This window comes from Rhinatrema bivittatum, chromosome 2 (assembly GCF_901001135.1).
Source record: "Rhinatrema bivittatum chromosome 2, aRhiBiv1.1, whole genome shotgun sequence".
NCBI lineage: Eukaryota > Metazoa > Chordata > Amphibia > Gymnophiona > Rhinatrematidae > Rhinatrema > Rhinatrema bivittatum.
Window position 1 is genome coordinate 465,839,172 of NC_042616.1, and position 13,504 is coordinate 465,852,675.

Sequence of the window (13,504 nt, forward strand, 5' to 3'; positions counted from 1 at the left end):
GCTGGACTATTGTAACTCCATCATGCTTGGTCTCCCTTCTTCACACACCAAACCATTGCAAATGGTCCAAAATGCCTCCGCCCGTATACTCACTAACACCAGGAGAAGAGAACACATAACCCCTATCCTGATGGGCCTCCACTGGCTGCCTATCCACTTCAGAATAATCTACAAGACCATTCTCACCATTTTCAAAAACATCCATCAATTAGCCCCAATCGATCTCCATATCCCCCTCCGATTACACTACTCAACAAGACCGACAAGAGATGCTTACAAAGGATCTCTTCAAGTACCTCCAGCCAAAACTACCAGACACATCACGCTTAGAGATCGGGCCTTCTCCACAGCTGGTCCAACTTTATGGAACGCCATTCCCCCGGATCTTAGAATGGAACCCAGCATCTCAACATTCAAGAAAAGACTCAAGACGTGGCTGTTCACGCAGGCCTTTTCTAACTCCAACATTACTTAACCTCCTCCAATCAACATTCTTCGCTAGTAATAGCATTAATAGCCAATCAACACTCTTCGCTAGTAATAGCATTAATAGCCACCTCTTATAATGTTATTATATATATATATATAATTATTTGATCTTCATTTTCCTTCTTACTCCTAGTTATTGATTCCCTGTTACATGTAACTGCTTTTCTGCACCATTGTTCAAATTGTAAAGTTTATTGCACCCCTGTTTCTTGTGAACCAGCATGATGGGACTACTGTCTTGAATGTTGGTATATAAAAAAACTTAAATAAATAAATAAAAAATAAATAAATACACAGGATCTAAGAGCCATATTAATTCATTAAGCACATTTCCCTCATATTCGTTGTGGATAGCCTAAAAACCAAATTGGTTAAGGTGCTAGAGATGCTGGCTCTGCCCAGACATGGAACAGTCCCTTAGCACTTATGAGCAAGGTTATTTTTTGTCCGAGGCTGTTTGCAAAAGGATTTCATTTTTGTTTTTATTATTTTCTCCCTATGCTCCTTTGGGCTGGAATCCTGGTGCCCTTCACCTTCATTCATTCGTGAGGATTTCCTCCCCCTCCCTATTTATATCCGCTCCCTCCAACATACCAAGTCTAGTCATTATACTGACAGTCGTCAGCAGGAGATCATGCTCCAGGGCTCCTTCTAGACCCCCTACAATCATGGGCCATGAATGTGGCCACCAGGTGTCACTCTTGAGCGATGATCATGACTCCCTCCCCCTCTGTGGGCTTTGAATGATGCCTCTGCAGCATCCTAAGCCCCGGCTGACCTGAAGAGTGAAAAAGAGGAGGACTTGGAATCCAACTGGGGTCATTTTATGTTGCCATTGAGCCACAACATCAACCCAAAAGGATTTATTTTTCAGGACATATTTTTATGAAGGCCTTCATATGGAAGTGAAGAGATAAGGATTGATATAATTGTTATTTGTATACTGCATTACAGGCAACATATTAACAGTGTATGATGCAGTGGCATAGCCAGAACTGGTATTTCGGCAGGGCCTAAGGTTAACAAGGGGGCTCTAGGCATAGATTGTGAGCATGCTAGTAATCCTGTTACTTGCAAACTCTTCTCCTACCACAGCAGTTTCTGTTGCAATGCCCCACTGTTCCCACTTTAAGAGAGAGAGAGAGAGAGAGACTGCTGGGAATAAGGAACTGAAAAAAGAGACTGCTGGGACAGGGTGGGGGCAATGAGTTGACTTCCACCCCACACCCTTTTTTCAGTAGTCTCTCTCCCAATTCCTGCTCATCTCCAACAATCTCCCCCTCTCAAGTTTCAATCCCCTTCCCCATTTCCCCTAAGACAGGGGTAGCCAACTCCAGTCTTCAAGGGCCACAAGCAGGCCAGGTTTTCAGGCTATCTACAACAAGATAGATTTGCATACACTACTTCCATTGTATGCAAATGTATCTCATGCATATTCATTGTGGATTTCCTGAAAACCAGACCTGTATGTGGCTTTCAAAGACCAGAACTGGCCACCCCTATCCTAGGATCTATCCTGTCCTGAGCAGTCTCCCTTAAATCTCCTTCCTATTCAGCTTCTGTCTATATTGAGCTTGCTGTAGAGTCTTCCCAGAGGTGTTATTTGCTATTTGGCTGACTCAGGGCTGAGAGGGGCCAATAGAGGGGAGAGTTGGGGGAGTGTAGGTTTGGGACAGGGAGAACAGGAGGAGGATAAAGAGGGAAGAAATCTAGCTATGAGTTTATAGTAGGTAGAGCACAGAAAGATGGAGAAAAATGAGATGACAGGGAAAGATCAAAGTCAGTGAGAGAGAGGTAGGGGAGGAACTGAAAAAAACAGAAAGAAGAAGAAACAGAAAATGGACAGGAGTCACTGAAAAAGGAGTTAGGAGACCAACAAGAGGAAAGCAGGAAAAAAGAGATGAGGATCAAAGTGATTAGAAAAATGAAATGTCCAGACAACACAGGTAAAAAAAAACCATTTTATTTTCACAGTAGTGAAAGGAATATGTGAGCCCTAAGAATGTGCGTCACTGATATATTTGTATTTTATGAAGTATCAGGCAAAATGCATTCTTGTTTGTATTTCTCTGGTATTACTCTTCATGTAGAGAATTGCTTTCTTGAAATTTCCAGTTCAGGATTTTGTCTGCACATTTCTATTTCTAATCGATGGTCCCTTGTTCCGTATTTGCTGATGGCAACAACAGTTCTTAGGGGGTGGCAAAAACCTAGATTTGTCACTGGGAGGAGGAAAGGGTTGAGGGATGATTGGATAGGGATCTGGGGGTGGAAGTAGGAGAGATTCCCGAAAAGGCTGCAGACCATGGCATGAGTACGTAATGATCCCCTGAGGTTCATTAAGAGTATTTGCCCTAGTAATGCCTTTAGCTAGGAGCAGTGCAGCTAGTAGGGAAGTGGAGGCACCAGCTGGTTCAGCCCCTCCCTTTCAGAGAGCTGGGATGGGCAGTCCCTTGTGTCTCTATAAGTCTATAAGTAGCTCTCTCCCTGAGAGCTTAGGGCAGTGTCTGAAGTTAGAGGAGGCACAGGAGATTTTACCTATTTTGCATTTTTGGGGCCTACTTTTGGGGTCCAGGTAATCTGGAGGCTGCCTTTGCATTCCAGGCTGTTTTGGGATTTTCTTTCAATTTTTTCTTTGTAAGAAGCCTTGTGAAAGCTCTGGGTGTTGCCTGGAGAGAGGTCATGGAGCCCAGGATAGGGAAGCTCTGCTTCCTGGTGGTGTTTGGACTCAGTTTTTGGACAAGCCCTGGGAGGAAGAGTTTTGCTGCCCCCTTCCTACCCTGAAGGAGGAACACCAGAGAGAGAGTTGTGTGTTTTCCCGAGTGGATCCTTTTCCATCAAAGTATCTGAAGACGAGACATCTGGGGAGCTGTGAGTAAGACCAAAACTGAACTAATTCTGAGGACTCCCACTTCATCCCTGGGAAAAAAAGAGAAGACTGGGAATCTGTGCAGAGACTGTGTTATTCTTGTTTTCTGGCCAGCGTGAAAGGTTTTTTTTTTCTGTCCACCAAGAGTACCCCTAATCCACCTGGGAACCTCATTTATCCATGCCCTGGATGGTGAGTGTTTCCCTTGCCCTGGTAGAAAGAGATCCTTGCATAGATAACTGAAAACTGTAAAAGCCACCTGAGGTGATAAGAACTGATGTGAACTATGCCCTTACCAGTCAGAGGCACTTTCTGTAAGAGCATAACAACATAAGAACATAAGAAGTTGTGGTGAGAGGGAAGAGGGAAAGGGGAAAGGAAAAGGGATGGGTTGCTGAGTGAGTGTGAGGAAAGGGGAAAAGGAAGGGGAGGGTGAGTGAGTGAGTGAGAGGAAAGGGAGATAGGGAAAATGGGTGGCTGAGTGACAGGGAAGTAGCAGGAGCAGCATTGTCCCACACCTTGAGAGGAAAGAAGAATAGTTCCATTGGCTGTGTGGGCTGAATATGGAGGATGAACTTGTGTGTTTCTGAGAGATGAGCATCTGAAAGTGTGTGAGTGTGTATGTGTGAGAGAATAAACATATGTGTCTTAGTGTTGTATATGATAGAGGGCAAAGATTGTGCGCCTCCCCCTCTTTCCCCAACTAATCCAGGGTGAATGGAGAGCAAGGTATTTATTTTATCCTTATTAGTTTTAATTGTTTGATATTTTTTTATGTGCCTGTTCTTTTGAAATGTTTTATTGATATTTGGGAACATAAAACATTTTTATACGAGTTTAATTATTGAATGTTCTATTTGTCAGCTGTTTTGAAATATTTTTTTTAGTATGTTTTTACTATTATGATTGATGTTTTATATTTTTTAATTTTGTTGTTTTGTGTTTTATGTGGAATGGTGATGTTTCTGTTTTTTTCATTGTTGCACTGCATACAGAATCTTTCTTGTTGTGATTTTCAGTTCAGTTGTGTCTACATACTTTAAGGTCTCTTTATTCTGTTTTTGATGAGGATATGTTTGCTAAAAGCCCATTTCTATGCAACCCAGCTTTGCCAGGGTAAATTATATTCTTGCCTGGTACAGCCTCCAAAGGAGGAGGGGGTTGCAGTTTGGCTTCCTCCCTCCTTGTTCTACCCTTTTTATTTTTGGGATGGGCTTAGGACGTATGTATATATATAATGTCAGGGAGCATTGAAGAAGGGTCTTTGCCATCCCTCATGTGGACTGACCAAATGGTGTGAGCTTGTCTGTGCTTCAGAGTGGAGCTGAGAGCTGGAGAAGAAGGTTTTGAGATTTTTGTGGCATGGTTACCTCCAACAACCAGTGAACAGTGGGCTGCAGTTGTAGTGGGGTTTGTTATCCATGACCCGTGAACAGTAGGCAGCAGTTGCCTGAGGACTATTTTTTTAAATTTTTTGCCAACATCATTTGGAAGGACAGTTCTTGACAATTTTGTAATTTTTCTATTCAGTAAAATGAGTGTGGGGTTTTTTTCCCCCCCCAACTTTTTCCCTCTAGCTCATGCTGGAGATACAGGATCATTTCCTTACCCTTTTTGGAGAAGGTTTCATGGATACTGATCCAGAGGTATCAGCTAGAAGGAGAAGGGAGTACAGGATGGATAAGGACATGGTCATTTTTATTGTTATGATTTTTATAATACTCTTTTTGATTTTTTTGCAACACTGACATGAATCCTATTTTTCAAGCTTCAGTAACGTTTATTTTTGAGGTATACCACCTCTGCCTCCAGCCAGCCAGCCAGCAAGCTCTACGTCTGTGAATACCAAGCTATCAGTGACCGTGTTGAGGAGAGAGTTGAGTGCGTAAGAGACTGAGTTCTCCACCACCCCCTAAGGGTTCTTCCCTCACCCTGGTGGTGAACCCGCACCCCATCCCACCCCCCCCAAGTTACTAATCTTCTGTGTGGGAGTTGTCTGAGATCCAGGAGAGAGGCTGTGGCTCTGGGACTCTGCTGTGATCCTTCGATTGGGTGGGCCAGAGGACAAAGTTTAGCCAAGGCCTTCTACCTGAGTAAATACATACTTAACCTGGGTAAATACCTTCAAAACTTGTCCTCCCAAAGTACTGTGCTCCCACTACCACTCATTCTTTTATTTATTAGGTCATAAATAGTCTCTCTCTCTCTCTCTTTTTTAGCCTTGTACGTCTCCTTTGTTGTCCATCTCCATAGAAAAACTGGTCTCTGCTGGGTCCATGGCCCCGTGATTCTTCATTTACAATTGCCCTTGATTGTTTTTCTCATTTTTAACTTTCTCCCTGTTTCCTTCTAGCCTGTCATTGTGGCAACAGTCCCTGGCTAGGGGGTTCACACACTGCAGCTCCCTTTGGGACCTGGAATGCATCTGCCATGTATCTGGTCACAGGTATCACTCTTCCCTCCACCCCATCACGTTCCTTCCCCCACCCATTTGTCCCTGGTACCGTCTGCTTTTCTTCCCACCTAGCAAGTGCAGTGCCTCTTCTGTTCTTTCTGAATCTAGAAATCTTAATGATCTCGCTGTAGCGCCTCAGGGTTTTTCTCTTACATTACTGAACTCCAAATCCAAGACTTTTTTTTGTTTTTGTTTTATTCTTGATTACTTTTGGAATATTTCTATAATTGTTCCTAAATGATGAAAGTGTAGAATATGTTGTGTAGATCAGTGAAAGAAACTTTAATTTTAACACTTTTGATCTGTATTTTTTAGACAGCAGACTGTGAAAAATGTAGAGGGTGAAGCCCTCTTTTTCATTACTGAAATCCAAAAGGTTTATCCATGTACTGCAGTCTGATATCTGTCCAGCTATAGTTATAGGTATAGGAGGCTTCATTCATTATGTCAGGAAGAGAAGCTGTATTTTGGCACCGACTCACCAATTTCAGTAGCTATTACTGTAATGTTGTGCCACAGCAATGTTTCCCGATCTAGAGGTTTTGAGGTAAAAATTGAACCATTTCCAGAATCGATGTTGAATATCCTGTCCATATCAGTGTGCCGATCCAAGGAGTACCTGAAAACACAGAGGAATATCACACACAGGTTGATAAATTGTGCAATTTCCCTTAGGGCTAAGTAGGTATTCACACGTAGGAATTAAAGAGAATGGATATAATCCTGAAGCAACATTTAAAAACAGAGGATACCACATTCCCAATGACCTTATATGATCCAACAGTGGAAATATCAAGCCATCACTTTGCAATCAGTTTTCGTAGTTCAGTGATCTAACTATTGGACATCACTTCATTTCAGTATAAAACTAGAAACCAATTATCTTGTCTGTGTATCTCAGTTAGATTGTGAGCTCCATGGGACAGGGACTGTTTCTGTTTCTGTATCTGCATGGAAGGGTTTACATCTAGGAGCAGTATAGAAATGTTAAGTAGTAATGGAGTCATTGAGAGAAATGGTGTGAATACTTTGCCAAAAGCAGTGATTCAGATTCCTGCTGTCAAATGATTGCCTTTGACATGCTCTGCCTAGATATTTGGTGTTCAGTTCTATAAAATGCTGATATATAGATACACTTCAGTTTGCTAACAACAGGTAGCTAGACAGCTTTGCCAGATAAAAATCTATAAGGCAAATTCACCCCTTACCGTTCTAGCCTACTTGTGATGAACAGCAGCCAAATATAGTTTTTTTTCCTGAATAACTGCTATCAAAAAGGGGGTTATTTGTCTGCTACTTGATCTGTTTTAAAATATTTTGAAAAAATTACTTTTTTGAAAGGGCCGAAAATGATACATTTGGTGTGTGCAGGAGGCACATTTTAGCGTGCTCACCTTATTTAACTTCCCTTCGAATTGTAACATGCTCACACTTTTTAAACAAAGCATCTTCAGGTTTCCATAAATAAGAATAATATGACCATGCTATTGCTGACATTTTGTACTACGAGCATATTAATTCTTTTTTTGCAGCGGTTGTTACGTGGCTTCTTAAAAGTACATGTTAAATATTTTGTGATCCTATGCTCAAATATGTTTAGCATGAGTTTTATCGCATAGGCCCATGAGCACTGAGCTATTCAGATAACCACCAGCCATGTATATGCTGTCCAAATACCAAAGAAAGAAAAGACGGACTTCCTGAAAATGATCCATAAGAGATGCTGATTTATTTGTAGGCTGTGCTGCTGTTCTTTGCGAGGACGGATAAGCTTTTCAGTTTAACAGTTTATATTATTGTCCAGGCCGCCACATGGGATTTTGCTACAGTAGAGTCACAAGAACAGCCCCAGACTGAACTGGAAGCCATCACAGCAGTATACATCAATTTGCCCCTTCTAGTTTCCTTGCTAAAGACTCGCTGAAATTGCATAGAATTGTATCAGCATAACAATGACTTTGTAACAAATGAGATATCATTAGAGCTCTGTGGAAACCATGCCATGATATGGGCAACATAATTCTTATTACTAATACAACAGTCAGAGAGGGAAATCAAATTCTGGTGTTTCAATTTTTGCAAAAACATTCCAAGAAGGCTTATTTATCAAAAAATAATCTCTATATTTCTCCCCATTTTCTATTGTTCCATGTGATTTCTGAAAACACACAGACTGAGGGTGCCACCTCCCCACAGAGTGGTGCTGGTGGGGTTGCTCCTTCCTCCCGGAAAGTACCTGGAGAGGGACCTTCTCACAACTAAGGAGTGTATAGAACAGAATAATTTCTATTCAGTGAGGGGGACTGAGGCCTATAATCGGTGTATGCAGCCCTTCTAAGGCGAGAACCCTGAGAACCCTGAAGAGAGGAGATTACAGGAGTGGGAGGTGTTTAATATTCCTCACCTGTCACGGGAGAAGTTTTGGAGAAGCGTTCACTAAGAAGAAACTGCCCACCTGAGTAAGGAGCTCCTGGTTAGAGAGAGAGAGTCAGGCAGAAGCTCACCAGCGTGGGAAAAATGCTGTGATACAGGAGAAGAGCTGCCTTCAAAGCAGATACTCAGGAGGGTCCAGAGAGAGAAGGGTTCCTGGCCCAAGAGCTGACCTGTTTGGGAGGGCAATGGCTTATTGCTGCTGGAAAATGACTGAGATTTTGTTTTGATGCTGCTTTGAACTTTGCGCTGCTGTTTGGTGCCCTCGCCATTACTGTTTCACTTTTTTTGACTTTTCTTTTGTTCTCCCATCAGTGGTGATAAAGAACTTTTCTTTTGAACAACAGTTTTGGGGTCTGTGTGGTAATTTTTGTGTTTTTGATTGGACTGATGAGCAGAAGCTCCCCAGCAAGAAGAAACACTAGAGGCCTTAAAGAGTTAAATCCCCTCCACCAGTGAGGGAACATCGGGAGGTCACGGTGCCTGCACTAGGCCATGAGCCTCCCCATGAGCCCCTCTGCCCAGGACCAGATTGAGACAGGGCCCCACACAATAACAGACCCTTTGTTCTGTTACCATTAAGGCCTGGGTGTCAGGTGTCAGCCAGCTAGTGTAGACTGTTTAGTAGGGAGGATCCATTCAGATACAGCTCCTCTTTCTGCGGAGTCTGGCATGGCCATCCCCTTGCTAAAATACTATAAAATAGCTCCCCAGCTACAACTGAGGAGGCAGTCCCTTGAGTTGTGAACAGTGTTCAGAGGAGGAGAGGAGTTTAGGTTTTGTTGTTTTACAGGCCCAGCCAGTTTTACATAGAAACACACAGAAACATGCCGGCAGAAAAAGACCATATGGCCCATCCAGTCTACCCATCTGACTAATTAATATAGCTTTATAATTTCCACCACTCCCTTAGAGGACCCATGCTTTCTTAAATTCAGATACAGTTTTTGTCTCAACCACCTCCACTGGGAGGCTGTCCATGCATCCACCACCCTCTCTGTAAATAAATACAGTATTTCCTAAGATTACTCCTGAGTCTACCCCCTTTCACCTAGTTCTAGAGCCACCTTTCCATTGAAAGAGCTAGCCTCCTGTGCATGGAAATCTTTGAGATAGTTAAATGTCTCTATCATATCTCCCTATCTCGCCTTTCCTCTAAGGTGTGCATGTTTAGATCTTTAAGTCTATCCCCATATGCTTTAGAGGGAAGACCACTGACTATTTTAGTAGTCACCCTCTGGATCGACTCCATCCTGTTTATATCCTTTTGAAGGTGCGGTCTCCAGAATTCTACACAGTATTCTAAGTGAGGTCTCACCAGGGACATATACAAGGACTATATCACCCCTTTTTTCTGCTGATTATTCCTCTCTCAATGCAGCCAAGGACGTTTCTGGCTTTGCTTTATCCACTTGTTTGGCCACCTTAAGGTCATCAGATACAATCAACCCCAGATCCTGCTCTACCTTTGTGCTTAGAAGAATTTCACATCCAATACTATACCTTTCCCTTGGGATTTTGCATTCTAGATGCATTTCTCTGCATTTTTTTATAGCATTAAAACAGTAACTTAGCTGCCAGACCATGGACCATTCCTCGAGCTTTGCTTGATCCATTCTTATTTTTTTCACACCTTCCTGGTTGTCCACCCTGCTGCAGATTTTGGTACCAGTGGCAAAAAGGAAAACCTTTCTTGACAATTATTCTACTTTGTCACTCAAAAAAATGTTGAAAAGAACTGGTCCAAGGATTGATCCCTGAGATACACCATTAGCAACAATCCCTTCTTCTACCCTTTGTCACCTCCCACTCAGCCAGTTTCTAACACAGTCAGTCACTCTAGATCCCATACCAAGGGTGCTGAATTTATTTATTTAAGACTTTTATATACCGATAACCGTTTGAACATCATATCAGTTTACATGAAATAGATAACATTTACAAATAACAAATTGTAATATAACGGAAATACATATTATTTATTTATTTACTTTATTTATGTTTCTATTTATTTATAAGTTTCTATTTATAAAAAGTTTATTTATAAGTTTCTATGTGGAACCGTGTCAAAGGCCTTACTGAAATCCAAGAAATTCTAATGCTCTCCCTTGATCTTACTCTCTGGTCACCTAAATCAAAGAGATTGATCAGATTCATCTGTCAAAATCTACCTCTGGTAAAACCATGCTGCCTTGGATCTTGCAATCCATTGGATTCCAGAAACTGCACTATTCTCTGTTTTAGCAGTGATTCCATTAGTTTGCTCACCACAGAGGTCAGACTAACTGGCCTGTAGTTCCCAGTCTCCTCCTTACTTCCACTTTTATGCATAGGAACCACATATGTCTGTCTCCAGTCCTCCAGAACTACTCCAAACTCTAAAGAAGCATTGAAAAAGTTGGGCAATGGAGCTGCCAGGATATATCTGAGTTCCCTGAGTATCCTTGAATATATATTTTAGCCAAGCAAGCCTTGTTTGGTGGTCCTGGCCAGGGTCAGGAGGGTTTCTGCCCAGCCAATATACACAACCTGTATAAGACAGTTTAGGAAAGACCTGCCCCCTATTGCCTCGGTGAGGAAGGGGGTACCAGTGACCTGCTGTGAGTCACCCTGGAGTTATCTTCAGTTTTGTAAGCCTAATTTTGAGATCTGGGTTGGAAGTTCTGACTGCCCTTCCTTCCTGCTGGGAGCACTGAGAATCCTGCTCCGAGGGATCCCTCCCATCAGGGATTCAAAGGAAAGAACAAGGAATGCATAAGAACAAAGAAGGTTCGAATCATCTAACAGTGAGTAAAAGCAAAGTCTACCATTCAAAGGACATCCATCCAGTGGTTCTTCAAACCCCGGAGAAAGAGAGAATTTTAATATCCTGGCCATCTGGAAGGGGTGCTCTGTCCATCCAAAGGACAACCTGCCCACCTGGGACTCTATTTTAACAAAACCCTGGAGGTTAGTAGTTCCCTGGACAGTGACAACACATATTCCTGCACAGATTGAGGGAAATCCTGTAAAGAACATATTTAGTGGTGCTGTGGATCAGTATTGTGCCACCTTACAACTATTTGCAATAGTAAAGATTTATTTGGGCACTAACACAGTGACACCAGTCATTATTTGGCCCTCCAGCACACACAGTAATACTAAAGAAGATTAACATTGCCAAAAGGGAGGTCAGAGGAAGAGTTGGTCACCCTGCACTAGGAAATGAGAGGACTCCTTTCATCCTTAAGTCAAAAGAGCCTATACCCTGGGAAGGAAGGGAGGTTGGAGAGCTAGTTTGGGTTTCTGCCCCAAAGAACTTATATATAACTTTATGGCCCCATTGGAGTGCAAACAGCACACGGGGATGGGGTTATAAATAGTATCTTTCACTTTTACTTAGAGTTTGGAATTGTTTCACACCTCGGCTATACAGCGACCACAGGTAGACAACTCATGATACATGCTTGTAGACATCAAGAGCCTGGAAATAATCCATAGAAATGGACCAATGAAAAACCTGTGCCATGTCTTGTGATAGTCTCTTTAAAATTAGAAGGTGTTCTGTTTTTCTATTCCAATTATTTAAAAACAAAAATAAACTTCTATAAGTACCCAAGAATTTAAGTTGATAACAGAAAGTTATTTTGTTGCAATTTACACATAATAGTAAATTGTAACATATCTTTCTCAGCTAGATTCAGAGCACCCAATTCCTACAGTAATCATTTTTTTTCATGTGGTTAATTCATTGAAATCTTTAATGGGTCAATTCACCCACAAATTCTTCTGGCTTCTAGAGTGCAAATACACAAAAGACTAAAACACCAGAAAAGCTGCAGTCATAAAAGCAGATATTCAGGAGACGATTGCCTGTGAAACGATTTTGGCAATGTATAGGAGAAAGTGACCACACAGGTGTTCAGTTATCACCTTTTCTTCTGCCTCCAGACCTGCCCAGAAACATGCGCACCTTTTCACCAAAACACACCTGCACTTTTTATTTACCTCCAGCAGCCCCCAGTCCCAAATATATTTACTCTTGCTTGAGGCATGAGTAACTCGAGCAGCCATACTGCTTTCATTATTACTTCTTCTCAGTGTATCTTCAGATGATATCCAAAGAGTAGAGCTACGAGGTTGTCAAAGCTCATGCACAGCAACAGTGTTGGATAGCTCATCATATGGTGGTTTAAAAAGCTACCAATTCCAGTTCTAACAAGTACCAAAAGATATTTTGTTACAGAAGAAGGCTTTAATAATTTAGCTTACCCAAGGTATCCGATGTCCTTGCCATTGACTCAGGTTACAAAAGGCATGACACGCAAGGATTTGAATACATGGTTGTACAATAGACACGGCTTAAGAAATTATATTTTAAAATTTACAAATAACTATTTCAGGAGCGATAGCAAAACGATTCCCGTCGCTCAAGCAGTTGTTTGAATAACAATACATGAATAAATTAGTCAAGCACATCAAGCGAATCACAGAACAATATTGCTATACTTACTTCACGGGGCTTTTCATAACATCGGGGTCTTGAGCTGTTACTGCTCCTATAGTACTGTTTACTTTAATATCTTCCTTCACTTCCAGTATGTATACTGGCCTGCTGAATACAGGGGGCTCATCCACATCTTCCACGAGAATTCTAACGGTAGCAAAGTCCTTGAATGGCCCCAGATAGAGGAAACGAGGATCCACATTCGTATTGACTGCCTCCACTTTCAGGGTATACAGCTTTTTCTTTTCAAAATCTAAAGCCTGGAAAAAGATGCAACATTTTGTAGACGTGCATTGTAATATGTCAATAGACCAACACTGTCAATTCTATTGCACTTCCAGGTAGCTGCAAGAAAGGTTTAAGCTGAGTTACGTGGTGATGTGGTTTAGTAGCGTAACATATTACATGTGCAACCTAGTGGATTATGAGTTTTGCTTGCCTATCTCACAGTATTCTCAGTAGGATGGTGATTATGTCATGCAATAACATTCCCAGTCCCACAACCCTTGCAGATTCGTATTGAAAAGCTGAACAAATGTATCTGAAATCATACAACAGGGGTCTATGCGGAACCCCAGTATCTTATTTTCTTGGAATACGACTTTAAGAAGTGTTTGCCTCTGTTCTGAAATCAGGAGTGCAAAGGCATCAAAGTGGGGTCATGCTATTTGATTTACTTTTAATTTCCTGTGCTCAGCAATTGTAAATCACTGACTATGCTTAATTATAAAACTGATTTTTAGGATTCCTAGCAGTGCTGCTTCTTCTGAGTGAT

At 41.8% G+C, this 13,504-nt stretch overlaps 1 protein-coding gene across 1 annotated transcript in view; it reads right to left on the minus strand.

Moving 5' to 3' along the window:
• Positions 1-13,504, minus strand: part of LOC115084996 (cadherin-6-like) — a 233,274-nt gene that overhangs the window by 11,876 nt on the left and 207,894 nt on the right. The window contains exons 7-8 of the mRNA XM_029590503.1: positions 12,736-12,989; positions 6,296-6,432 (exon numbers count right to left, since the gene is read on the minus strand). Coding sequence (XP_029446363.1) covers positions 6,296-6,432; positions 12,736-12,989 — 391 coding nt within the window. The remainder of the gene's footprint in view (positions 1-6,295; positions 6,433-12,735; positions 12,990-13,504) is intronic.